Below are 27,763 nucleotides of genomic sequence, written 5' to 3'. Positions count from 1 at the left end.
AAGGAGAAACTGGCCCCTTCCTGCTTGGCCCCATCCCTTATGTTCAGCAAGCAATTAGGCAATAGAAAAGCCACGCTTGTCTCTGTACTCTAACCCCAAATGCTGGGGGGCAGGAGAGGGAACCATTTAGACTGCACTTTTCTGTTTACACATTTTGCACTTGGGAGAAGGGAGACTAAGGCTGGGTCCTCCCCTCTGAGGTTTCTCAGGTGGCAATGTAACTCATTTTTTTGTCCCTCCATTTCTCTGCCAAAGCCCTGGCTTAGGGCCCCGGGGGGGTGGGGAGGTTAGGAGACTGATAGCATGTGATGGCTCAGGCTGAAGAACTGGGGTGCTGTGTAAGTTCCTACTTTTATCCTGGTGCCTGATTGGGGTGGGGACTGTCATATTGTAAACCCTGTGAAAAACCTTGAAATATAACCACTCCATGCAGGCCCAGCTGTTGAGGGTTTTCTTGATGAATGAATGGGGTAGCATATATGTTAAGAGAAATCCTTGGGCTCCAGACTCGATCTGAGGTGTCTGAACAAGTTACTACCCCCTTTACACCTCTTTTCTCACTTAATGAACATCATCATGTCAACCTCCAGCTTTCTAAAATTACTGGCATAAATGTTAGCAGGCACATCTTTCTAAATGATTTCAGTACAAGGGCAGAAGCAGATCTTGTTACCCAGTCATTAGGGAGAGAACTATAAATGAACACTTATTTAAAATAAGAGAATAAAGTTTTTAGTTTAAAATATGGAAGCCTGAACAAGGGAATAGACCTTCCCAAGAAGCTAAAACCCAGTCAGATACATGACCAACTGCTTCTATGTGTATCCATGCATGTTCCTCCCCTTCAGCCCCAATGGAAGTGCTTGCCTACTCTTCAGATAAATCCAATCCCCAACCTTTTGGGCAGTTTTACAAGGGCCAACAAAGCATAGGGTCAAGGAAAACAGGATCAAGGGCCACAAAAAAAGATGAAAGTGGCAAAACAGAAGAAAACATCTTAACTGGAATAAAGGCTTCTATTCAGAACCCAAGCAAGGTCCTTTAAGAGATAAAAGGTACAAAAATAACAGCAAGACAAGAGGAATAAAACCCACATGAATCACTGTGGCATCCAGTTTCTATTCACAAAGAAAAAGCTCCAGTCCATCTTTTAATTTTTTTGAAAAATTCCTGACATTACAGAACTAAACTGAAATGTATTAATATTCCACTCTTACATTTCCATGACAAACAGAAAATTCATGAGCCAAAAAAAAAAAAAAAACAAAAAACAAAACAGGGAGAAGCTTATAAAACTAAATATGGATCTCAGCATTTAACAGCTGAACAGAGAAAGGAATTAAAACGCTTTAATTAAAAAATCACGAGTGGATGATAAAGTGTGTAGAAACTGAAAATTTACAAACTATTTAAAACCTGGAATCGCTGACTGTTCAGAAACTACACAGATGGATCATGGGTGGTGGTGAACAGCAGAAAGGGATAATGGATGAATCTGCATTGTTCTAGCTGCTCCCCATGCCACCCGTCTCCGAGGAAAGCCTGTAACACAGAAACAAACAAGAACTCAAAGTTAGTATTTCCAGGGCCCAGCTGTACCTCACCTCTAATTGTTCAGCCTGGTTTGTGAAATGTGAGGAGTACATAATCAGTGCTTCAGTATCCAGGGATATTTTAAGATTTCTTGAATTAACCAGTACCACAAACCTGATCCTTTAACCCCTACAAATCCAAGCTTCCTGAGGCAAATTACCTCAGAGCTTAGGGTAACTGAGTAACTTGGTTACCAGCTGTCTGTCAAACTATGTTCTTTGGAAAGTATTTCCATCTATATAGTAGATGTTAAACTCTTACTGAAAATATGCCACTCACTAAAAGCCTCCTCCTAAAGGGTCACAATACACAGAAGCAATGTTTCTTTACTGCTGAGCTTATTTTAGTTCTTCCCAAACTGCTGATAGAATACCAGAGTTTAGGGAAAAAATACTTATCTGAAAATAGCCTCAGAAGGTTAACGCTGAGACAATCCAAAGCCCTTACTCTAAAATAGCCTTAGGTTTCTCTGTCAATGTTTATGCTATTACTATTAAGGGTAATACAGTTTTATAGGCTGGAAATGTTAGACATGTAAAGATCATGTTGAATAACTATATGGGTCAAGAATTATTTCTATTGTTTTTAAGGCCTAATTTTCAGGACTTAAACGTGGCAGACAAAATTTCAACTCCCTAGCGTACTCTAGAAGCTCCTAAATCTAGTTTTCCCATCAAGCCAAATCCTTCATCCAAACATGGCTGTAATGCCTTTGCTTCAAATAGGTCATTTGAGGGCAAGGTATTTAGGCATTCAGTAGGCTTCACTAATACTAATACTAGGTAGCCAGAAAAACCTAACTCCCATTTTGAATAGAACCAAATGTGTAAGGCTCAGACCTTTCACAACAATGCAAAACCATAAGCTGGTCAGAAGGGGGAAAAACAAGGGCCAGAAAATTGAAGAGTCCTTCAACTGCAACATATTTACTTTTAAGTCAGAAATGGTTTCTTGCACTCTGGGAGGCCGAGGCGGGAGGATCGCTCAAGGTCAGGAATTCGAGACCAGCCTGAGCAAGAGCGAGACCCCGTCTATACTAAAAATAGAAAGAAATGATCTGGACAGCTAAAAATATATAGAAAAAATTGGCCGGGCATGGTGGCACATGCCTGTAGTCCCAGCTACTCGGGAGGCTGAGGCAGGAGGATTGCTTGAGCCCAGGAGTTTGAGGTTGCTGTGAGCTAGGCTGATGCCACGGCACTCTAGCCTGGGCAACAGAGGGAGACTGCCTCAAAAAAAAAAAAAAGAAAGAAAGAAAAGAAATGGTTTCTCCACCCCAGCATGAAGGGCAATAGTTAGTTCTTAAAAGGGATGGATTCTTGCCAACCTCAACATAGGATGATCTAGGGAAAGATAAACTATAGGCCTGAATGAAAGAGTTCAGTGGGAAATCAGTGTAAGAAAGGAACCACTGGATACAGTTTAGAACTAAGACTTAGTTCATGCAAGGAAGTGGTTGTAATCTGGCCCCACAGAAGAGTTCAAAAAGAATTTTCCAGAACTTATACCAAGACTAAGTGGGGATTTACAGGGATGGGGTATGGAGAGTGAGGTAAGGAGAAGGGAAAACCCAACCAGAAACAGTATGTCACAGACTCTAGGACAGAAGGACCACATGGGGGAGCTCTAATTAACCTTTTAAAAAACTCAACAGCATGTACCTTCCCCTTTGAAGGTAGTGTTAGCACCTTAAACATCTGGATTCCTTCCTTAGGGAATACTGATTAGGTTAAGAGGCCTTCCAATCAAGGTATTAAGACATAATAAAACCAGGTCCCTGGGACCAGATGGTATCAGCATGATTAAGTTCTAACTACAGAAGGAGCTTACCAAGTGAGAGTTGAACCACATGATAAAGGACCAACTAGTAAGAAAGCTCCTACCTGGACAACAAAGGAGACTTTGTGCAGCCTAGGGGCATATAACAGTAATTTATAGGCCCAATCTGGCTTTGAAGGGCCACAATAACATCAGAGAATGAAATACTCATGAACAGTTTTTTTTAAGAACAATTGTTTTCTTAAAAGAATCTCCCATGGGATGTGGGGAAAGATAATCAGAGAAAAATTTCTACATGAGTTCTCTAATGTCCTAGGGAGAGCATTAGATTTTCAGCACCGTGGCAATGTGTACTCTGGTTAATTGGAAGAATATCAGAGGATTTCTGCCATTATACTTAGAGCATTTATACTCTTTTATGAACAAGGCCCGTGCCCATTTGGAGATAAGAAAATGAATAGGGCTTCAGGGAGATTAGTACAATTGAGTAAAAGTAAAGCACAAGTTGTTAGTCCTGGCTAGTCACTCATAAGATCTATGAATGTAAAATTTTTTAGGGTTTCTATTTTTTATCTGTTAAATGAGAGAATCAATGAATTACAGATTAACTGATCCATTAGGTTCCTTCCAAATCTAAGCATATAATTTCCTACTCACAATAACAGTGTTGGTGAAGAGAGGGCAGAGAATATTAAAAAAAGGTAAAGAATCTTGGTTGATTAATCAAAATTGGTTAGGATCACTGGATAGCATCCTTTCAAGTTCTGGGCAATGTCACAGGTTGGTTCTTCAAGATCAACCTAATGTCACAGAAAAAACCCGGGTAATGCTACTTTTGAGCAATGCAGACAGAAGCTGCCTAATTTTATTATATTTATCCCACTCTCCCACCCCTGTCCCCAATTTGCGGTAAAGAAATACATTCTCTGTATGTATGCCCTGGAAGAGATCTTCACAGTAACCATTCACCAGATGGACGCCCTGGTTATCTGCTGCTGTTGACAGGCTAAGGGATTGATAAGTCAGATAGACGACTCTTCACTAATGAAGCTTTTTGCCAATTATGGAGGACCCCCAGGATATAAACTGTCACAGGCCCATATCTCTTTTTGGGAATATTGACGAACGATTATAAAATTAACCTGGGACACAAAAAGGCCCAAGTCAGTTACACAGACTTCCTAATTGAGTAGTAGCCACAAGTCACAAGCTCCCACCCCTTTACCCTTCACAGCACACGGTGAACTAAGGTTCTTACTGTGGCAACTTTATTACAGCTAGAAACACAAATCTGGCCAAAAAAGCCTGCTGATATAGCTTAACCATTAAATAATTAATTAAAAAAAGGTTAACGGACAAGCTTTTATTCATTAACACAGAGCCTAACACATTATTATATTGCAAGGCAGAATAAAGCTACAAAAAAAAAGGTAACAACAAGAAAAAAGAGCAAGAACTGTGGCTCTAAATAAAGAATTCAACAAGTCAGACTCTTGAAACAGGCACTCAGATGAAATGGCCTAAACCTAAACAAGAGTAACCAGCCCCCACCCCCACCCAGTTATCCCAAGTAGTAAAAAGGAAACTTTAACAAGCTCACAATAGTTTGGTTCTCACCAATGTTAACAAAGGAAAACAAAATGAACCAAAAACACTTGAGGAAGCGCCTCAAGATATGTAATCAGTAGGGTGAGAATCTCTGTTTCTCGCCTTTCAGTTTGTTAGTTACACATGGCACAGCAGAGTTGGTGGTGGTGGCAGCTGAAGCCCCGGTACCCTTAGCAGCAGACACAACATTTAGAGCCAGGAGAGGGATGGGTTTCATGCCAAGCAGACTGGAGACACAAGGGGCGGTCGGAAGAGGGTTGGGGAGGCTGGAGGGTGCGTCGGAGGTCCCCGCTGTGGCGAGCGAGGGGGTGGTGGTGGAGGAGGAAGAAGAAGAAGAAGGGGTGGAGGGTTGAGAGAGGTTGATGCTGAGGTGATCAGGGATCGTGACGGAGGCTGCCTGGGAGGAGGGTTTAGCGTTTTCTAAACTGTAACAGAGGAAAAAAGGAACAAAAAAAAAGGGTGGGTGGACGGGAAGACCACAAAAGGGAAAAAGTACAGGACAAAAACCGCTTCAGTTATATCAGTGTCTCTGATTGCCAATTAAGAAGAACTAATATCAACTTCTGACAAGCTGTCTCTCTTTTAGCCCATGTCCCACCCTCTAAATATGTATACTTTGCCACCTTTCCATTGCACATGCTATTTAAAACTGCTATGGTGAAGAAAAAGCTGACAGACTTGAGAAATCATACAGCACCTATTTCCATTTATCTGACACACTGACCCAACCCAGAAGTCAAAGGAACGATTTCAGGTAGAAAATCAGAATATTCATCAATCTCTAAACAAGGAAGAAATGTTTCCTCCAATCCCATGTCAATTTCCCATTCTAATAGAAAATTAATTACCCAGTAATTACTTTTGAAGCTTTTAATGTTAATCAGCAGTTGTTTTTTTTTTATTTTTTGGTTTTGTTTTGAGACTCATCTCGTTCTGTTGCTTGGATTAGAGTGCAATGGTGTCATCAGAGCCCACTGCAACCTCAAACTCCTGGGCTCAAGTGATCCACCTGCTTCAGCCTCCTAAGTAGCTTGTACTACAGGTGCCTATCACCACGCTTGGCTAATTTTTTACATCTCTACAGCAAAGGAATCACTGTTAGGATGGAAAGGGACACAAGCCCAAAGTAGGTCACTAATTTCAAATTTCAAAGAATGCAACATTTTCAATGAAAAATGCTGAGAACGGATATGTAGATAAGAACTAGGGAAGCCTTTCTGGTGGGAGGTAATATAAAATGCTTTGTTTTTACTGACCATACTTCACATGGGTCTTCAGAACTGGAAGAGAGAAACTTAAGTACTGCCTAAATATTTACATTTAAAAAGCAAAAATAATGCTGCTTCTACTCCTAAAATAAGCTCCAAATAACAGCAAAGATCTGTATCTCCCAAAGCCTCTATGTGCCTACGTAAGAACTGCAGATGGTTGCTGAAGTTTGTCTCAATAATCGACCCCAGAAGGCTAAATCTTGGAGGGCAGGAAGAATCCTCTTAAGACCCTATTTTTGCTTACCTATGTTCAGGGACAGGTGCAAGTCATAAAGAAAGGGGATACAGAAGTCAACTAACTGTACAAAAGAGCAGACTGCCACCACGAAAACTTAAGAGACAGTAGAAATGCTTAGAATCCATTAATGAATGCAGAGAAAGCCTTTTTGCCTAGTATTAAAAAAACAAACCAAAAAACCAGTTTGATTTCTGCATTCAAACTGTACCAAGATGAGGAAGTGAAGAGTAAGCTTTGGTGTGCATAGTCCTTCCTTTGGTGTTAAATGAAGCTTTAAAGGTTTTCCCAATCCATGTCTTGGATGGTTTCTTAAAAATAGGATGAACAGCTAAGACATTCAGTAAGAATGATCCTGAAAACAATGACTTTAAGCAGAGAAGTTCTGCTTCCTTACAGCATAGCCAGTGACCTAGTGCAGGGGCCAGGCAAGCAGGTCACATTTAAACAGTGACAGTATTATATTAAACACTCTGACGATATTCAGGGCAAGCCAACCCAAAGCAGAAGAAAACAATTTCCAGCTTTCAAGAACATGATTCTTGCTCCACTTAAAACTCCCCTCCTCCAGTACCCCAATTACAAACAAGAAAACAAATCTTTGCAAACAGCCTCTGAGCAAAAGCTTACTACCGTTTCATTCTGAACATTAAAGATTTGATGTGTTTGGTGGCTGACCAACAAAGAAGATCTAGAATGTCTTTTCTATGTAAGTAGACAATGCTCTCCATAAAAGGGATAGCACTAAGTCCCTTGGGAAATGGGCTACTAACGCTGGTTTAAAATGTTAGTAAGTAATTAAGGGTGTGACTTAAGCCCATGAGCTGAGAAAGCAAGAAATATAAATGCTCTGTAGGATGCCTATTTGACTTTGAACACTGTTCTACAATTGACAATGTAACATTAGCTAGATATGGACAACGGACATAGAACCTCAGGAAGTCATTAAGAAATGAGACTGGGATGGATGTGAGATATAAAGTGCACTTGGCATTTCTGAAACATTCCAATAACTGTATTTCCCCCTTTCCCACAAGCTCTGAACAACGGAACACTTTTGCAATTTGAGAAAAATGGGTATTTTCAGAATAAATGGCAATGGCTGCCTCCAAGAAACTTCCCTATCACATTACTCCATTATTCTTAATTATTAAAGGTGCTTTGAACCCCAAATCAATGTAAGAAATAGTGGTCTATATGACATGTAGAACAAGAAAGACGCATATTTGGTTTTGTCTATTCATAGGGGTGCTCTAGCAAGAAGATTGTAGTACTATTGGAGACATGTATCATTCCTTTCCACTACCCAAACCATCAAAAGTCAAATGCAAGCTATCTATGCATCTCCTATGAAAACTTATTGCAATCTCTTTTTCTTCTAAAGATGGAGGAAAGCAGGGCTAGACTTTCTTTGGCCATTTCTATCCATCCCCCAAGTAATCTCATATTTAATAATATACTGCAGCTTTTCCCAACACACACATTACTATGTGGGCATTAATAAAACAAAAGGTAGTGCAACCTTACCTGACATTGATTAGATATTGAGCCAGGCTAATGCTGGCAGCAGATCCAGTGATGGTAACCTGCCTATCAGTAGATCCTTCCACTGGGTTCGCAATTTTGATCTGCGCCCCAGACATCTGACGGATCTCATTGATTTTGGCGCCTTGACGCCCGATTATGCAGCCAATCAACTTAAGGGAGAAAAAACAAGGCACACCAAATTAATTAGAGTTGCATCACTAGGTACAAGAATTCCATCCCATCCCTCTAGTTTCTTCAACTTGTCTTGACCCATTCTTCTATCTGACTGCTGTAGGTCAGAACCAACTATGAGCTAGCTAACTACTAGGTCCAAGCATTAGCTCTCCATTATTTCTGTCCTCAGAATATTAATTCCAAAGACAAAATAAACCACAGCCAAGCTGATAAAAAACCTAGTTAGACGGCTAGGAATAGAGATACAGGTAAAGGTACGTTGTTTCTGGCAGCAAATATGCTTAAACTCATCCTGCCATGATTACTACCATACTATACTGACAAGAATTTTGGCCAATTTCTAATGCTTTTGCCTTGAGAAAAGGTTAAATATTGGTCTAGGGTCTACATGTCCAATATGATAAAAAGCAATATGTGGTTATTGAATACCTGTACTGTGGCAAGTGAGACTGAGGAACTAAATTTATTATTTTTAATATTCTCAGTTTGAATAGCCACGTGTGGTTACTGACCATCATCTTGGCAAAGATTTAACAATCAAGAACCACTGCACCCTGTGCTTTAAGGCTAAGCCTTCTGATCCTACAAGACTTCCATTTATTTAAAACCAATTCTTTTATTTTCATCACATGCAACCCAACTAACCATACTTACATCGTTTGGAATGGTGAGTTCATGAGAAGTAGTCTGAGCAGATGCATCCAAACCTGCTAAAAGACAGAAGAAAGCAAGAAAGTTCAATGCACAGCATTCAAAACCCCACTGCTGCACATTAAACTAACAGAAAGAAATTAACTGGAAACCCAGCATTGGCTGTTGGGATTCATCACTAACTTGGAAGCCTCCAAAGAGGAAAGACAGGGAGAAGGGTGCAGAAATAATGCTGGAAAGGTTCTTCTGTACACTCAGAAGAGCTGATTTCATGCCATTTCCTGCAAAGCCCAGCCTCTTAGGGATATAGGGGGATGAAAGCAAGGGGCAAGGGAGTGTGGTATCCTCAAACAGGACCAAAATCTAAACAAGTCCCTCTGTACTTCTACCCCTTTTCTGCTTAGGATTTCCTGCTGTTGTATTCCAATTTTATCTCACCTGATGCTCACTAGGCATCAGTGCCAGTATCATGCCTGTTAATGAGTACCATGGACTTTTGGCACACATGCAGTTGCTTTAAATATACCTGTATCGGATTAACACCCTCCACCCCTATCCTCCTAAACTTGAAGGTCAGATAGAATGAAATGGCAGTCAGGTGAGGGGAGTTCATTTCTCCAGATTTACGCCCTGTCTTCGGCTCAATAATTTGTTCTGTCTTTTGTTTTCCAAAGAAAAAGAAAAAAAAAAACCTCATCAGCAAATACCCATATCCATCTATAACAACACCTGGACTTAACCAGTCCAGCTTGCTAATCCTCAAGCCTAGTCCTGCTCTCAGCTGTGGCTGCTGGTCTTAACATTTTTAGAAGGGGGTTGGCCAGATCCATCAAGGGACCCATGGGGGCACCAGGCCCACCCCTTTGCTCTCTCAGCTCCTCTCTGCCATGTGAATGTTGCTGGTATGGTTCATGGGCAGTGAAACAAGACTCCCACCAGTTTATTAATATAACAGTAGAATACTACAGATTTTTTTTTTTTAATCATTACCCCAATAGCCTTTCACCTCTGGAGAGCTGGATTCAATGCCTGTTAAGATACAAGTGAAAATGAGTTTGGTGGTCTCATCCTAACCCTATCGGACAAGTTATTCCTTATACAGAAAAGCCCAAAAAAAAAAAAAAACAAAAACAAAACAAAAAAAAAACAAAATAAAACAAAAACAAAAACAAAAAAACACTACACAATTTGGCACAAATGGATGGTCTCTACCCAAGCCTGTGAATAGCTGGTGGAGAGAAAGGGGATGCTGATCAGATTAAGGGGGCAGCAGTCAGGATGGTTCAAAGAAATACCAGCCTACCCTTTGCCTGACAAGCATCCCCAGACCTCACCCCCAAACCTTCCAGGGACTTTTTTCTTCTTTTAGAATAACTGACCCCAAATGAAAACCACGTTAACAAACACATTACCTCCTTGGGCTTAGCCATAGTAGACAGGCAAGTTTAAACCAGCAGGATGCTGGGTAACCAAGTTTGTTTTAAACAGATGTCAAGCTGAGAGACCTTGGGACTGGCCTCTGCCTTGCACTACACCTTACAAAAATAAACACTGAGGCATCCATACCACTGAATCCGGTGTTGCCATGCGTCATGGGAAAATGAGACTGTTGCATTGCCAACTGGTGCAGCTTGGTCAACTGCAAGGAGGAAACAGGAAAGGTTGGCATTAGAAGAGTTAACAGTCAGGGCTCAAGCACATTCAAATTTGAAAATGTAGAGCTCCTGATCCCCAAAATTGCCTTTACTACTCAACCTACAATGGAAGGTAGTGATGGGGCTTACACACAATCCTGGGGATGGGCAGATTATGAACAGTAAGGATTAGAAACGGAGTGTCAGTATAAGAGAATGAATGCATTTTGGGTGTGTGAACGATAAGCAATAGCACTTGCCCAACAACCATCCCTTTGTGGGCTATTTAATGAAGGTGTTTGCAGCCATTGCAACAGTTGCCCCAGGGACAAGCACAGACAGGCTAGGTAAACAAACTGTGCAGTGGTGCTAGGGAAAACACACCATGCAGGATTTCATCAGTACTGGGAAGAGGGAAGGAGATGGGGTGGGGGGGCGGGCAGGGAAACTGCAAGGAGGAGAGAGGTTAAGAAGAAACCAAATTGGGTTTAGTCCCACCATCACCACTGACTTCTATAGCTATTTTTCTTCATCTATATAAAACGTCCTGGCTGTTGTAAAATAATCCTTCTTCAGGTCTAATTTCCCCTCTCCTGGTTCCTACCACTAACCAAGAACCAAACTCAACTTCCTAAATCTAATGCTCAGCACCTGAAAAGGTTAGTAAGGATAAAGGAAAGTGCAGAAAGAAATGCCCTTAAACAAAGCCTAAACACCAGCATTTTAAAATTGGATCTTTTATTGGCAAGAAAGTTTTCTTGAGTTGAAGTCCAAATTTTCAGCTTCCTATCCATCCCTATGCAAATAAGCCCCTTCCTTCCCACCAAATACTTTAAAAATGGTCACCCCAGATAAATGAGTACCCAAGGGCAAACGCAACCCCCACCACACCCACCCATGAAAAGGAGAACTCCATGCAGGGAAGCACAGCCCACTTTCAATTTAAACTGTGCTCTGAGATAACATGACAATATACCATGGAACATTTCTCTTCCAGACAGAGTAAACTGAAACACGGGGAAAAGTTGAAGCTAATAATCTGAATCATAATTTAAATGTCAAAAGGCAAACAAAGCACTATATTCTCTGACTATCAATTTTTTAAGACATGAAATATGGGGTTCACCTTGTGAGGAAAACAATATTCCAAATGTTTAAGACCCAACTCACTTCTGGCTACTTGGGAGAAAGGAGACAATTTTGGATGGGAAAGGGAACTTTTCAAAACAAGAAGTGAAAACAAAACTTACATCTGGCTGTGGAATGGCATACTGTCCTTGAATGGTATAGGCCTACAAAAGGAGGAAAACAGTTCCTATTAAAAACCAATCACGGACAGCCACCCAGTGGGGGGGAAAAAGACAGATTTCAACTAGCCAGGAAGCCAGAGTTGAACTAGAGAAGGGGGAGGCCAGGGATTGAGGCAGTAGATGGAATCTCACAGTCAGACCCAAATTGGCCTTCTTTGAACCCTAAATACGATGAGTTTATTAAGGGGATCCTATAAAGGTAGCCAAATTCCCTGCAATCAAAGGCAAAATATACATATCTTAATGAAAATGTGGGAAGTGAGATTAAGCAATGCCTCGACTGACCAAGCCCCACTCTTCCTCCCTGTACATAAGATAGCCTAGAAGAAATAATGGTCTCTTCCCTCACCACCCCAACCCTTCTACCAACATGGTGATGTGAAAGATTTGTATCTGCACAAACCTACATGGCATGTTTTGAAACACTTCTCTTTCCCTATCTTATTTTTCTCTATATCTGCCTACAGACCTTAAGTACACTGGAAGCTAGCTGGGTCCCTAACACTAGGGAGCCGACCACAGGAACACACACAAAAACCACTGTGTTCTGCAGTCCTACCTTCTCCCTCCTCCCCTCCATAAAAGGCACTCGCAGCTCCCACTATGCCCTCCTCCCCCCATACCATAACCTCCCGAAAAGGGAGGGTGAAAAGGGAGGGTCGTTAGGGCAATGGGGTGGGGAACAAAGCGGAAAGGAAAAGGGAACAGGAAGGGAGGGGGAGGAAGGAGTGGCTGGTTAACAGGATGTGAAGCTCCTCACATCACAGTGGCCAGTACCCCCAAAAGTGCACCCAGGTAGGGGTGGGAAGAAGGTGAAAATGGGGTGGGAGGAATGGGAGGGGGGAAGAGGGGTTGAACAAAAAAAATTTAAAAAAAAAGAAAAAAAAAAAGAAAAAAAAAAAGAGTTGGTGTTACCATCTGGTGGGCTACGCGGCCTGTGTGAAATGAGGTGGGGGGTCAGTCCAGGTCCCCGTGGACAGGTGGTGTCCACAGCACAAAAATCACCAGCGCCACTGGCCCCCCGCGTGTTGGCAGTCTCGGCTGAGGCGGAAGGATTGAGTGAGCCTTGGAGACTGAACATCCCCTCTCACCTCTAGAGGTGGTCCCTCCAGGTCAGGGTTGAGGCACATGGACGGGGTGGTGTGGGGAAAGCTCGCACTGTCGCTGCCTGTGCTGTACCTGTCCTGTGGATAAATAGAGGATTTCAGTCTCCAGGGCTGTCAATCCGGCACCTTGTCACCAGCATGAAATTCACACAAAAAAAAGGTTGTTTATTTTTTCCTTTTTCCTTTAAAAAGGAGCTCACAACACAATTTGAAACGAGCTGCAATCAGTGAATTAAAAAAAAAAAAAAAATGTTACCTAGTGGCAGATTTCACACTGAACAATTGGGCTATATTCAGTAAGAGTGAAGGGGTGGGGCAACAGAGCTGATGCCAGCTCCTGGTCAGTGTAGGATTAAGTTGAACCCATACAGAGCCCACTTTGCCACAAAGAACAAAAGACACAGGTCCATCTGTGGACACTGTATGAACTAGTCCATTTAAAAAGGCCCACTGGAATGATCCACGACAGGGCCACTCATGGAAGAAGCTCCAAGCTTTCAGAGGGTGGTCAACTGAATAAAGAAGGAGGGAGGGCAGGGAAGCAAAGAGGTATGAATGGGGAGGGACAGGGAAGAGATAAAAAGGAAGTGAAGGAGGAATGTTAAGTAGAGAGGATTACTGCCACCCAGCATGGGACTCTTTATAATACCAAATGGGAGTGCAAGAATCCAGAAGAGCAGGAACCAGCAGTTCCTGGGGAGAAGGGGAAACTCCTAAGGCCAACCCCTCCTGGCTACAATGACTCTGGGACTTTGCTTATCTTGCCTGACTATATCCATACTGACTGAGAGTCCTTTGCCCAAACCAGTTTGTACAAGGCTAATGCGCAAGGCACTAAACCATCTCAAGGTAACACTGTAACATGATTAACTTGTGTAAGCTTCCAAAACTACATGACAAACTAAGTCTCCTAAAACTAGTTCAGTTTTATGCCAATTCAAAAGAATATGAATGAGATGTACTCCAAGATTATGCTTCTCCTCTAAATGGCTCCCAGATCAAATACAAATAAGATGGAACTAGTTGAATAAATACACTTGCTACCAAAATCAAAGTCACTATTCCAACAGTCATCCCTAGTTGTCCCTAGGTATCCTTGGGGGATTGGTGCTAGGACCCCTGCCCCTACACCATGGATACCAAAACCCATGGCTGCTCAAATCCTTTCCATAAAATGGTGTAATATTTGTATACAACCTAAACACACCCTCCTGTATACGTTAAATCTCTGGGTTCCTTACAATACCTAATAGAATCTAAGTGCTAGACAGACAGTTGTTTTACTATGTTGTTTAGGGAATGACAACGGAAAAAGTCTGTACGCGTCCAGTACAAACACAACCACCCTTATTTGTTCTGCATATTTTCGACCTGAGGTTGGATGAATACATGGATGTGGAACCCAGACACGAAGGGCCAACTTCAGTAATTTAAAAACTGACCTACCTACTTACTCCTCAAACACTAACCAACAAAACATAAGACTACCATGATGCTGATCAATGCTCGTCATAAAATTCTAATCTCAGAATAAACCATGTGCCAAAGATCAAGAGTTTAGGTTCGTGAGGAAGGAGCAAGGACAGGCCAAGGGGGTGCTTTGGTATTTTTACTCTAACACCAAAGGTCACAGCACCAAAGCCCAACACGCTCCCCCCTTCTATTCTTGCACCCTGAACTCTTACCCCAGCTGATTTCAGTTATGCCATGTGGGTTCAAACCAGTGTTTATGAGGTTAAGAGCCTAGGGGACAACACACTGGAGTTTGGGAATGAAGGGGTAGGAATAGGGGAGGTGAGGTGGAGGGAAGGGGAAGTTTGTAGGACACTCAAGTTCAGGATCCCACCCCCCAATTTTGAGACCACCATCCAGAATCTCCTTCAGAGGTCCAACTCTTTGCTACTTTTATTCAGACCTCTAAAGATCACCACCCCCACACACATAAAACCATGGATGGGGTGGGGGTAAGGAGAGAAGTAGTGGCACCAAGACAATTTAACTTTCTTCTAACCCAACCCATCTTAAATTACCATACAAATTACCTCTTCAGAGTGCCTACAAAACTTCCATTGCCTGCTAAAAATTAAACAAGGGCTTGGCATTCATAGCTTTCTCCAGTACAAAAAATAAAACTAAAAGCAGGTCAAACTATGGCCAGAGTATAGGTTTCAGCAAGCATGCAGAGTGGCTTGGTGTGCTGCTGGCAAAGTTGACATTTCAAATATAAACTTTGTTCATTCTAAACCCACCAATAAGAATTTTCTTACCTGACCACCTGCAAAGATGACCGGAGAACTGGACGGCTTGGGCCGGTACGGGATGGTCACGCCCTTCGGGGGGGACTGGGAGAGAGTCAGAGGGGAAAAAAACAAAGAGAGATAAGGTTTCAAAGCTGCTTCAGCTGTGTGGCTTTAGCTCACACAGGTCAGTCAAATTAAAAAATTGTACTATTTCCAACCCCTCACCTATCAAATCGTCTCTGGGTAGATCTAATCTCAAATTATCTGCAGTTATTTGTCTTTCATCAAGGTAGATGCCCCTATAATGGTCTTAGTCATTATTTTCTTTTTCGTAGGTGAGAGACAGGGTCTCAGCTCTGTCACCTAGACTGGAGGACAGTGTGGCATGAACACAGCTCATTACAGCCTCCAATCCCCTGGCTCGTCCTCCCCGGGGACTATAAGTGTGGCTCAACCACCATTTTTTGTAGAGACGGGGTCTCACTGTGTTACCCAGGCTGGTCTCAAACTCCTGGCCTCAAGCTATCCTCCCATCTCAGCCTCCCAAAGTGCTGAGATTATAGGTATCAACCACTGCAGCAAGTTAATGAAGATGAAAAACTGCTATGTGTACACATGTACATTTTAGTTGGTAAGTTTTAGGATCTCACATTTTGGCCTGAATAGAAAATAAAACCAAAATTGGAAATAAAGTACTCAAATGTTTTGTCTAGGATAATATAGACAATACCTATAAATTGTGCAAAGACCCAACCAAGGTTTTTCTAAACTCTACTTCAAAATCCTACTTTCTTTTCTCACCAGTTAGACCAACTCTGTATCACAAATCTAAGAACACTTAATTTTGTCATTTTTTGTTTTAATTGAATGATAGTAAATTATCAGGACCTCACAAGTCATTCAGAATCATAACCATAGATAAATTTTTCTATTCTATTTAACTATCACCTTGAATATTCTGCTTCAAATCAAGAAATTAAAGAACATGTCAAAGTTCCATGTAACCAAAATACAGTAACTCAAAAAGTAATTTAGCTTCTCAGGAACCCAAATACAGTTTTTGTCCAAGTAGTGCATCTTTCTCTACCAACTCTGCTAGAACTGCTGTGAACCAAAAAGATCACTGCTGCTTAGCAGTTTCTATTTTTGTTCACAGACCATAAGAAAAGTCAAAGCTAGGAGAAGGAAAATATGAACTCAGGAAACCTCCTTCCCTACCCCCATTGGAGGCTTGTAACAGCTTCATCTAATTCTAGTCTTACTAAATATAGATCAGTCCCTCTGTCCCCAGAATTGCCCTTCCCCCATTTTCAGCATGAGCCTGAGGGCTTACCTCCAACATGACCACGCAGATCTGTTTGACACACTCAATGATGGATTGCGGAATGCCAGCAATAGTGATGGCCCGCTCAGTTGAGTTGGGGAGCATATCCCCTGCCACCTGGACCTGAGCCCCTGTACTCTTTGGGATAGAAAGAAATTCAAAATCAGAAAAAAACAGCTCATGCTCTTCTAATTCCTCCCAGTAGCAATTTTAGAGTCTAAAGCTCAATGGATATTCATCCCATTTCCTATCTCAACCCTCTCAGTCTCCTTTCCCACTCTTCCCTTATTCTAGGTTGTAAGCCAATCAAAACCCCACAAATACCACTCACTTCTCATTCTTTTGTTGAACAAATATTTTTATCAACCCTATTCATTCTACGTGCCAGGTACCATTCCAAGTGCTTCCACTACATCAATTACAAAATCATGATCTCTGCTCACATGGCACATACAACAGGCTCCCAAAAATGCCAACCAGGAACCACTGAAGTTTCATTCCAACACCAAATTCACTAACCTCCAGATACAATTAAAGCTTCCATAATTTGATGTAACTTCCGTAATAAAAAGGGAGAATTACAACTATATACTTCCCATTTTCCCCTTGCTGTTTATAAGTTTGGTCAAGGAAAATATTTGCTACTATATCAAAATGTAATCTCTTGAGGTATGAAAAAGAATTACGTAGCCTCATGGAAAAGTTGACAAATTATGCAAATTTGCAAAAAGAACCAAAAAAAAAAAAAGGAAACTGACCACATGCAATAATTGGAAATTCTGGTTAACATCCTCATATTCTGATTAAAATCTATAAATCATATTTTAAAAATCTTTTATTTCCAGTACAATCGGACTGTAATCGTCTCATCAAGTGCTAACTTTTCCTAGCTAAAGAGATAGCTAACATTTGGAACAAATAGTTAACATTTCTAAAAGCATGAAAGTCACCAACCTCTCGTATTTCCTTGATCTTGCAACCACCTTTTCCAATGAGAGAGCCACACTGACTAGCAGGGACCACCAGCCTCAGAGTGACCGGGGGTCTACTGGCAGCTGTGCTATTAGTCATAGAGCTGCTGATGTCCTACAAAAAGAAAATTAGAACACTAGAAAGAGAAGTTTAAGATCCCTGGAAACCCTTAACTGGCACAGAAGAACCGTCTGCCCTCAAGCTTATGAGGACAAGTTAGGTCATAACCCACCATTGACAAAGCATCACAATACCACAACCCCCCAAAACTATTCTGATTAAAGATAAAAACTATAAAATTCCTCAGAATTAGATGACCATGATTTTTTCCATCACCCCGTGGAGTGGACTTGGTAAACAGAAAAGTGATTGTTTGGCAAATTATAGTTGGCTGGTCAATGGTAAAAAAAAAAAAAAAATACTAATGTCAAAAATCAATCAAACATTTAGAGAAAGAAAATACAAGGCAACCCAATTTAAACCACCAATTCCGCCCTGTTCGTAAACTAAGAAGACTACAAAGTTAGAAACTAGAGAGATTAAATACAATTCTCTTTATCATTGCTTTAATTTTTTGGCAATAGTACCACTGTATAAATAACAAAACTAGGATGGGTGTGGTGGCCCATGCCTGTAATCCCACCTATTTGGAAGGCTGAGGCAGGAGGAACCCTTGAGCCCAGGAATTCAAGGTTACAGTGAGCCAAGATCACGCCACTGCACTCCAGCCTGGGCAACAAAGCTAGACGGTGTCTCCCCCCCACCACCACGCCTCCAAAAAAAAAAAAAAACAGAAAGAAACTGAAGCTCAGAGAACATGCTCCAATCACATCAAAAAAGCTGTTAATTTGAAATGAAAAGACTGTATTGGCTCAAAACCCCATAATCTTTCCCATAACAAAATGCTGTGTCCAAAAGTCATGGTTTTAACCTAGTTAAGTTTAGCTTTCTGAAGATTAAGCGGTTTAAATATCACTTCTCTCCCTAATCACTATGTAGTAGCTAGCCCCAGAAACTGCTTAAGTATAAGCCCCCTAAAGTCAAGGACATGTTTCTTACTTGGTTAAAAAATAAATAGTACTTTTCTAAGATGTTTTTTAAGCCACAAATTCTGGACTAATAAGGTCCTTCAGGTCAAAAGATAACATTTCTGATCTTGCCAAGGATAAGATTTCAGGCACTATTAAGTACCAACCAAGCAGCACTCCCCTGCCTGTGGTATCAATTGCACAACTAGCTGCATTACTTCAGAAGGGGGAGGGGCTGAACAGAAAACTTAGTACAATGGTTGTTCAGCCTCTGAAGGTTGGTGGGGGAAAAACTTCCTTCTGGCAAAAATCTCTTCGTATGGCTATTTTGTTTCTGATAACCTAGGTTTCTACCAAGCGTAACTTTTTCCTTTTTTTTTTTTTTTTTAAAAAAAAAAAAAAAAAAAGAGATAGCGGTCTCCTTATGTTGCCCAGGCTGGTCTTGAACTCCTGGGCCTCAAATGATCTTCCGGCAAGGGCCTCCAATCCTTCTGTCCTCAGCTGTTGTTAGGATTCCAAGTCTAACTTTTGACACAATGTTATCAGATTGATTTTTTTTTTCCTAAACAGCATCCAGGGTTGGAACATTATCTGTATTTACGAAACATATTAGCAGGGCCCCTAAACAAAAGCACATTTAATTCACCCAACTTTGAGTTAGGCAAAGTGCAGTAGTTTGATAAACCAAGTTTACCAAAGCAATGGCATACCTTCAAAACTGTTGGTCAAAAAATTTAAAAAGATGTTTTTCACAAAAATTATGTACACTGTGTCCCTGGCAATCGTCAAAGTATTTGTTTCAATGATTCAAATCACTCATTTTTTAATTACACATGGCCAAATTTGGGGGCATGCTGCAGGAAGGAAAAGACCCATTTACAGATTTTTATGATCCAGTCTGCACCTAAATTTAAAAAACCCTTAGGACGGGGCATGGTGGCTTCACACCTATAATTCAGTACTTTCGGAGGCCAAAGCAGGAGGACTGCTTGAGCCCAGGAGGAGTTCAAGACTAGCCTGAGATGGCCAGGCGCGGTGGCTCACGCCTGTAATCCCAGCACTCTGGGAGGCCAAGGCGGGAGGATCGCTCGAGGTCAGGAGTTCGAGACCAGCCTGAGCAAGAGCGAGACCCCGTCTCTACTAAAAATAGAAAGAAAGTATCTGGACAACTAAAAATATATAGAAAAAATTAGCCGGGCATGGTGGCGCATGCCTGTAGTCCCAGCTACCCAGGAGGCTGAGGTAGGAGGATCCCTTGAGCCCAGGAGTTTGAGGTTGCTGTGAGCGAGGCTGACGCCACGGCACTCACTCTAGCCAGGGCAACAGAGTGAGACTCTGTCTCAAAAAAAAAAAAAAAAAAAAGACTAGCCTGAGAAAGAGAATGAATTCCCATACAAAAAAACCAGAAAAATTAGCCAGGCATGGTGGCATGCAGCTACTTGGAAGGCTGAGGCAGAAGGATCGCTTCAGCCCAGGAATTTGAGGTTGCAGTGAGCTATGATGATGCCACTGCACTCTAGCCAGGCAATGAAGCGAGACTGTATCAAAAAAAAGCCCTTAGAAAATCAACAAGCTATCAGGATGCACTTAAACATAAGAGTGAGGGAGGGGGAAAGGGAACAACAAACCTCTTCCAGTTTGTCAATGATCATAGCAAAGGCTTTGAAGATGGCATTTGTGGGTCCAGCCAAAGTGATAATTCTCTCAGGACAATTCCCTTCTGAGATGTTGATACGTGCACCACTCTGGATGAGAAACAGAGCCAAGAAAGGTTAAATAGACAAAAAATATCTGAGCATGTACAGGATACACACCCCTCCTAAATAAGACATGCCAAGAAGCTGCCCATATACACAATCCAGATACAAGGCAAAGTCAGCATCATTTCAAACACTGCTCCATGTCTCTCCTCTAACACAGCCTATAGCAGCTCCCTTTAAGTCTTGAATGAATTCTGAGACATGTCAGAACTACATTTCCTGGAATATTATGTCATTATAAATAAATAACCAAGCCAGAAAAATACCAGCTTCCCCTATTGAGACCTTTGTCTAACCTCTCAAGCAGAATTTACTTGTTTTAAAGGTTTTTCACTTCCCAAATTAACAGTCCCAAAGTCTCCATAACTTACCTCCTCGCGCATCTTCTTAACTGATTCTCCTTTCTGTAAGAGGAAAAGTCAAGCATGAGCTCCAACTGCTATTTCGACCCAGAATGGCTAAATGGTAATTAGAATTGAAGTGAAATTGTCTTACCTTTCCAATGATACTGCCAACTTCCTGCAATAGGGAAAACTAGTGTCAATAAGAGGAAACTCGGAAGCATTATTGTGAAAAAGAATTTTAACTGTCCAGCTAACCAACTGCTATCTATGCTAATTACTACTCCCAGAAAGAACAGAAAGATTTTTAAGATTTATCGAGGGAAGAGGACTTATTCTTTTCCTTGCTCAAATTTGAGTGAAGCCATCAAAGAATTATGAAGGAATAATAATGCAGGCGTAATTTAAATTTTCTCTCTGTGGGGTTTTTTTTTTTTTTTTTTGAGACACAGTCTCGCTCTGTTGCCTGGGCTAGAGTGCTGTGGCGTCAGCCTAGCTCACAACAACCTCAAACTCCTGGGCTCAGGCGATCCTTCTGCCTCAGCCTCCCGAGTAGCTGGGACTACAGGCATGTGCCACCATGCCAGGCTAATTTTTTCTATACATTTTTAGCTGTCCAGATCATTTCTATTTTTTTTTTTTTTTTTAGTAGAGAGGGGGGTCTCGTTCTTGCTCAGGCTGGTCTCGAACTCCTGACCTTCAGCAATCCTCCCGCCTCGGCCTCCCAGAGTGCTAGGATTACAGGCGTGAGCCACGGCGCCGGGCCTGTCTCTGCATTTAATATAAATTATCTTTAAAAATATCAAATGTATCTTCCTCCTTTATAGTTTCCTAAAATTGTTTGGGCAGAAGAAATCTACACATCACAAGCTACAGCAACCACCATAAGAAAAATCTTACCATTCAGGTATGAGATAGCCTTTGGCTCTAGCCATTAGTGAAGGCTTTCCCGCTCAGTGGTGCTGCCTAGTATAAAGACTGTCCATTTTCCCACTACATTCACATCTACTCCATTACAGAAGAGTGCTAAAGCCAGATGCCCCACAGTGCTAATCTGATGAGCTCCAAGATGCATGTCTGCTCTCCCTGGCCCCTCCCCCTAACAGTTACTATGACCCAATTTCACAAGCTGGTGCATACCTTTCCATGCATAAGTAGCCGGATGGTGAGAGTGACATTTAATCCACCTTCAATCACACCGGTGTCCATGTCGAGCACTGTTCTGGGGAGCTGGACTTTGAGTGGTCAAGTCTTTGGTCACTGGTGGGGGTGAATGCCAAAAACTGAAATGCAGACATGGCCAAAATCAGAGGAGAAAAAGAACAGATGAATTATTTCCCAAAGTTATTTTCACCATTATCAGTATTTTGTAGTTGACACTTTTCCTTAAATGACACCCTATCAGCTTGTATACACACCCAGCACAACTGCATAACATTTACAGCTCAGGTTCTGTTAGAGTATAGAAGGCGACTTTCCAGTTTGCTCTCATTAATGATAGGGTTTCCGCTGACTCTCAGGATGAGGACGGTTCCTTCAATTGGCAATGATTCTAACGGAACTGCTGAACGTGCACCAGTTGTCCTTCAGCAGAATAAGCTTCAAAAGGATTCAGTAACACCTGGAAATCATGAGGGCAAACCTCAAACCTAACCAACTACAGCGAGGGCAAATGACCTTCTGCTTCCCTGTTGGGTAGCAGTACAAGTTGAAAGCTAGAGATAGCACATGTAAATTTTCTTAGTGGTAGCAATTTCTAGTTAAAGAAATCAATATCACATTACAGATTTCAAATATTGATAGATGACAGCAAAGAATTTTAAAAAGATTTAGATCAACCTCACTGCAAAAGGCGTTATCGGAGATACCTTCCATGCAGGCTGGGGTTCAATATTCCCCTTTGGGAAATGACTCAATACATTAAGTACAGTTGAGTCTTTTTCTCCTATTCCTCCTCTCAACCCAACTTGATAATTACTCAGACTTGAGAAATTTTCCTTGCTTCTGTGTATGAACCTTTAACACCATTTGATTTTTACTCAAGTAAATTTCCTTCCAAAGAAAACAATCAAAACTGGTATTGCTAAAATTTTATTCTGTAACTGTTTTTAGCAACAGCAGTAAGGTGCCTTTGCTACCAGGATGGCCCTTTCCCCCCCACTCATGCTATGAAACAATGTACCTAACATTTTTGCTTTGGAATAACTAGTTACTTAGAGGAAGAGAATTTGTTTTTGGATATGCCTTTGCCTTCAATACCTCCACAGCACCCAATCCTGCTAGCTTTAAAAAGGTTCCATTAATTTACCTAATGACATTTTAATATCCATCTCTCCTCCTACAGCTAGTTTTCCCTCTTCACAAAACCAATCACCATTTTAACTCTGCTCCAACACAAGCCCATATACTAAATGTTTTAAATGTTTAAGTGGCTGCCACACCATTCTGTATATAGCAAACTGTCCTCTGGCTACCTCAGGAATTTAAGTGATTATAAGAGATTATGTAAGTGCATCCCCAAAGCACATCATTTCCCTATTTTCAGAATACAATTAATTGCTGGCAAAATCCCAGAATTCAACACTTTTCACTTATGGAAAAACAGTGCTCGGTGGAAGGAGAGCATTAAGTCTGTAAGAGTGACTTTTTTTTTTTAGTAAGATATGGTGAAGTATCTGGAAGTTTAATTCTTTATCCCTGCTCAGAAATAACAAGCAGCTCTTTACAAATGCCACAATTCAAGTTCAAAAAGGCAAGAAAATTTAAAACCTATTTGAAGCCTTTTCTTGAGGTAAAGCGCAAAAATGCACTTCAAACTTCAAACAATCTAAGTAATCCAAAAAAATCTCTTATTTCTCTCCTGACTAGGTCAATATGAGTGTACCCCATTCCAGCAATCCAGCTGTTAATCCTGCAGTCCAACATCCCTCTATAAATAGCTCGGTCTGGGTTTACAGCGGAAGGCATTTTGTAATTTCAAAATTCGTTACCCCGAAAGAACGTCCTGAATAACTCGGTAACTGGGAGCCTGTCTACCCTTTCTTTCACTCCGGAGCCCCCCTCCCCTCGGTCATCCAGGCATTTTCCACTTGAGAAAAAAAAGAGCCCCCCCCCCCATTGGAAAAGAGAAGAAAAAAAAATAAACGGTTCGGTCGGGGGGGGGCGCTGCGATGCAGGGGGAGGGGCCGGACTAGTAGCGCCTCCTCGTGTGGCTGCGCCAGCGCCTGACCCCCGCGGGGAGCCGCGCTCACCAGCCCGGCCGGCAAGCCGGCCATCGCCTCTCCCCACCCCCCTCAACCAACAAATCCACCGCCGCCCCCCCTACCGCGCGCGCGCCCTCCTTGACTCCTGCGCAGCCGCCACCGGGAAAAGGCGGGGGGAGGGGGCTAGGCCTTGCGCGAGGCCTACTAGGCCGCGCCGGAGCCAGGGCCTCGCGTGAATGGCCGGCCAGGCAGAGTAAGGTAGCAGGCGCTCAGAGGGACTACGCGAGGCCGGGGCTCGTGACTAGGACCGGAGCTCGCTAAGAAAGATGGCAAGAGTGGAAATAGTAGCTATAGCCAGGGGCAGAGAAGAAATTTTTAAGCTTACCTGCAGGCGCGAGGCGACTGAGGGGAAAAGGGGAGCGGGCGGGAATGGGAAGGGCGGGAGGCCGGGGGCGGAACAATAGGGGCGGGCGGGAAGGCGAGGGGGGCCCCGCGGGCGGGCGGAGGAGGAAGGGGGGGGTGGAGGAGGAGGAGGAGGAAGGGGGAAAGAGACCCCGGGGCGGGTGGAGGGCGGCGGAGGGCGGGCGGGCGGGCGGGCGGGAGAGGGCGCAGGCTGCGGCTGCTCCGGCTGCTGCCTCTGCTGGTCTGGGAGGGGGACGGGGCGGAGCGGCCCGCTTTCAACCCCGCGCACCCTTCGACCCCGGAAGCGCTAACCGCCCCGGGGGCCGGCGAGGCGACTGCGTTGTCCAAGCCTTCCCCACGCAATGCGGACGGCCTCCCATCAGCCTAGAGCGGCTCCTTGGACACAGTCAGCACCAGAGAGACAATGGCTGCTAGCAAACGACGAACCGTGTGATAGAGAGACAGTGTGGGGGTGGGGAGTAAACCAGTGGCCCCTAGCGGACCAGCTGGAAAGCTCAGGCGTTAAGTGCGGAGAAAGGTTGCAGTCGCCATGGATCAAGAAGTGGAGAGAAGGAAAAAGGGATGGGTGGGGAGAAGAGAAGGGATGAAGAAAACCCAGTGGTCTATAGTGATACTCAAGAAAAGGGGAAAAAAACTAATTTGCCAAGTTGGGGGTGAATATTACACAACTCCTTACTCTGGAAATTGGTAATTAAAGGGAAAGATTAAGCATTCACTTTCCCTTTTTAAGAAGAACTATAGTTCATCCGTAATCGCCAAGGGAAAGCTCTTTTTTAAAGAGTTCTATCTAATGTAGAAAGAATGAAAGAGTTAGAAAATCACCATTCTGCAACCCAGAATGAAATAACTGATTCAGGCAAATGTCACCAATCATTAAAATGTTAAGAGAAAGATTGTCAGGGAACAGATTATTATCATGGTACCAAATATCATCACACAGATTATTTGCAAATCACGCAGTTTAAAAAAAAAAAAAGTAACTTCAAATGGAGAGATTTGGCAATCGCCACCTGACCCAAGTATGTAAGTGATCAAACTTTGCATCACTCATAAGACAACTTTGACTTTGTGTGGTCCTTGATAAAATGCAGTAAGTACACTGCATCATCTATAAAGTATTCCTGTCAAAATGCTTAATCTTAATCTAATCAAGCCATTAGCTCTAATTTGTAATTTATAGGAAATTTACAAAGGATAAAGGAACAAGTTAAACACCAACACAATACAAATAGATATTTTCCAAATCTAGCATGTGGGACATTTCAGCCTCCTCTCTTCAAAAAGACAATGGAATACAAAAAAAGGAGAAGAGGGAGGAGGAAGAAAAAAATTAAAAAGGTAAAAACAACCAAATATAATGTGTGGCTCTTGTTTGGCCCCTGGCTTGAAAACAAAATAGCTATACAAGATATTCTAGGGGCAACTGAGAAAATTCAAACATGAACTGAATGATACAAGGCCAAGGTGGTAGGATCACTTGAGGACAGGAGTTTGAGACCAGCCTGGGAAACATGGTGAGACCCCATCTCTGAGAAAAATTTAAAAATTAGCTGGGCACTGTGGCTAGTGCCTGTCGTCCTAGCTACTCAGGAGGTTGAGGCAGGAGAATCGCCTGAGCCCAGGAATTTGAGGCTGCAGTGAGCTATGATTGTGTTACTGTATTCCAGCCTGGGTGGCAAAGCAGAGACCCCATCTTTTTTTAAAAAAAGAAAGAAAGAAATATTTAGGGGAGGGGTCATGATGTATGGATGTATGCAACAGACTTTCATATGGTTCATACAGGTATACTGGGAAAGCAATTATGGCAAAATGTTAACTACTCAACATATTAAGTATAGATGGTAAGTTTATGGATGATCATGATACTGCTCTTTAAACTTTAAAATTTTTTCATAATATAAATTGGAAAAAATATATAGAATGGAACAAGATTATCAAACTAGTAATTACTAAAGTTAGATGATGGGAACACAGGAGTTCATTAAACTATTTTCTCAACTTTGTATCTGTAAATTACAACATTGCAAAGTTTTTTAAAAAACTAGAGAGGCACTCAGGGAGTAAGACACAATAAGGAGAAGGAAATTTAAAAAGACAGCAAATACTGGGCCATTATTGAATCTTGTTCAAGTCTTTGGGCATCTGTTCTGGCCTTAGTATCAGTCAAGCTTTACTGGGCAGCCCTAAATCGGAGAGTCATCTGAAGAGGGATAGCTTCCTGAAGTGGAAATTATAGTTTGAGGACTCCAATACCTTTCTTCCTACTCCCTAAATGGGCTTGGGAACAAATGTGAAATAGAAAGAACTCTGTCATTTGGCAAAGGCAAAGGGCAGAACAAATAATGAAAGAGAGGAAGGTAAGTAGGAAAACGTTAAGACACCCAGAAAAAGGCAAATTAAGGAATGGGCTTATTGTGAGGCCAGGGTTGAAGGTCATACCTTAAGATTTTGCAGTTGGGTCATTTATACTTCTGGGGCTCTGAGAGCTGGGGTGAAAGTGAGTGGCTATCCATGAAATCATTTCTAACGTGGCAGGCAAAACAAAGATCAAATGGCTGCATTGGAGCTGGCCAATAGTTGCAGCCAGCTTTGAAAGAGAAAGATGAGAAGCATCTAATAGCAATACTTGATAATTTTATGACTCAATAAATTCTCCATAGAAGGGGAACCAAGCTAGTCAAGACAGTGAACTCGTCTAGGGCCACAAAGCAACCTGATACCAGGAGATGATTCCAAAAAGGCAACAAACTAGATGAAGACTCACCCCATTACTCCCAGTCCCAGTCCTAAGCTAAAATGTCAACTTGTATTTTTAGATCTTATGGGTCTTCTATCCTTTCCCATTCTCATTTGAGTGAAAAAAGCTTGCTATTCTCAGTTCCCAGTAAGAAAAGAACAGCAGAATCCCAGATGTTTTTGTGAACACAAGGTGGTCCAACCTCTGACCAACATACATGTACAAAAATGTTCACTGCAGCAGTTAAGGGTAGCAAGACTGGAAACAATCTAAAATTCTAACAATAAAAGATTGGTTAAATAAATTGCATGCTGTTAAAAGAATGACATATATGTATATCATGTACACACACACACACACACACACACACAGATAGGCAAGTAACTCTAAGATAGATGGTTAAATGAGGAAATTTTAGGTCCAGAAGAGAACATATATTATGCTCCTATTTGATATAAAGGCAGGGTGTGGGGGGCAATAGAAACAAAATGAGGTAGAAACAAAAAGGAGGGACTTGACTACATACAGTATAGCTTTGGAAGTTTATAAAAGAACCTGGTAGTTGTGGATGCCTAGGAGAAATCTGGGATGAGAGGAGAACCTTAGTTTTCAGTGGACATCCTATTCATCCTATTAAAAATGTTGCAATTTTTTTCCCAAGTACATGTTATATTAGCATCTGGGGAGTCACTAACATGCACTATTATTACTGTTATCTTCTTTCATCATCATCAATAGCAGCAGCAGACTCAGAAGTTTAAAAGCTATTAATTTTAAGCTTTTAAAATTTAATAATTTTTTTTTTTGAGACAGGGTCTCAGTCTGT

At 42.0% G+C, this 27,763-nt stretch overlaps 1 protein-coding gene across 13 annotated transcripts; it reads right to left on the bottom strand.

Moving 5' to 3' along the window:
• Positions 1–782: 782 nt before the first annotated feature.
• Positions 783–24,337, bottom strand: PCBP2 (poly(rC) binding protein 2). 13 transcript variants are annotated; one of them, XM_069491752.1, is made up of 15 exons: positions 24,163–24,336; positions 21,715–21,857; positions 20,729–20,752; positions 20,605–20,637; positions 20,102–20,218; positions 17,428–17,559; positions 16,484–16,611; positions 15,177–15,264; positions 12,895–12,987; positions 11,744–11,785; positions 10,426–10,498; positions 9,850–9,888; positions 8,863–8,918; positions 8,014–8,183; positions 784–1,542 (listed from the first exon to the last, which is right to left on the bottom strand). In XM_069491752.1, exons 2-15 carry the CDS (start codon positions 21,781–21,783, stop codon positions 1,506–1,508), a joined length of 1,101 nt encoding a protein of 366 aa, XP_069347853.1. In that variant the 5' UTR covers positions 21,784–21,857; positions 24,163–24,336; the 3' UTR covers positions 784–1,505. The 13 variants fall into 13 exon arrangements, with proteins under 13 accessions (XP_069347859.1, XP_069347861.1, XP_069347864.1 ...); XM_069491753.1 differs by having other exon boundaries at positions 8,863–8,915; XM_069491754.1 differs by having other exon boundaries at positions 786–1,542; positions 15,177–15,251; positions 16,483–16,611; positions 24,163–24,335.
• Between the last annotated feature and the right edge of the window lie 3,426 nt (positions 24,338–27,763).

This window comes from Eulemur rufifrons, chromosome 16 (genome assembly GCF_041146395.1).
Source record: "Eulemur rufifrons isolate Redbay chromosome 16, OSU_ERuf_1, whole genome shotgun sequence".
Taxonomy (NCBI): Eukaryota; Metazoa; Chordata; class Mammalia; order Primates; family Lemuridae; genus Eulemur; species Eulemur rufifrons.
Note: the sequence above shows the minus strand (reverse complement) of the source record. Positions and strands in the feature narration are given on the sequence as shown.

Bases quoted from the DNA above. Each gene is read 5' to 3' on its own strand.
- PCBP2 (XM_069491752.1), bottom strand. From the start codon at position 21,783: ATGGACACCGGTGTGATTGAAGGTGGATTAAATGTCACTCTCACCATC. The intron at 20,638-20,728 runs GTAAGACAATTT...TTCCTCTTACAG, and splicing joins TTGGCAGTATCATTGGAAAG to AAAGGAGAATCAGTTAAGAA. The intron at 8,184-8,862 runs GTAAGTATGGTT...TTCTCCCTTAAG, and splicing joins AACTCACCATTCCAAACGAT to TTGATTGGCTGCATAATCGG.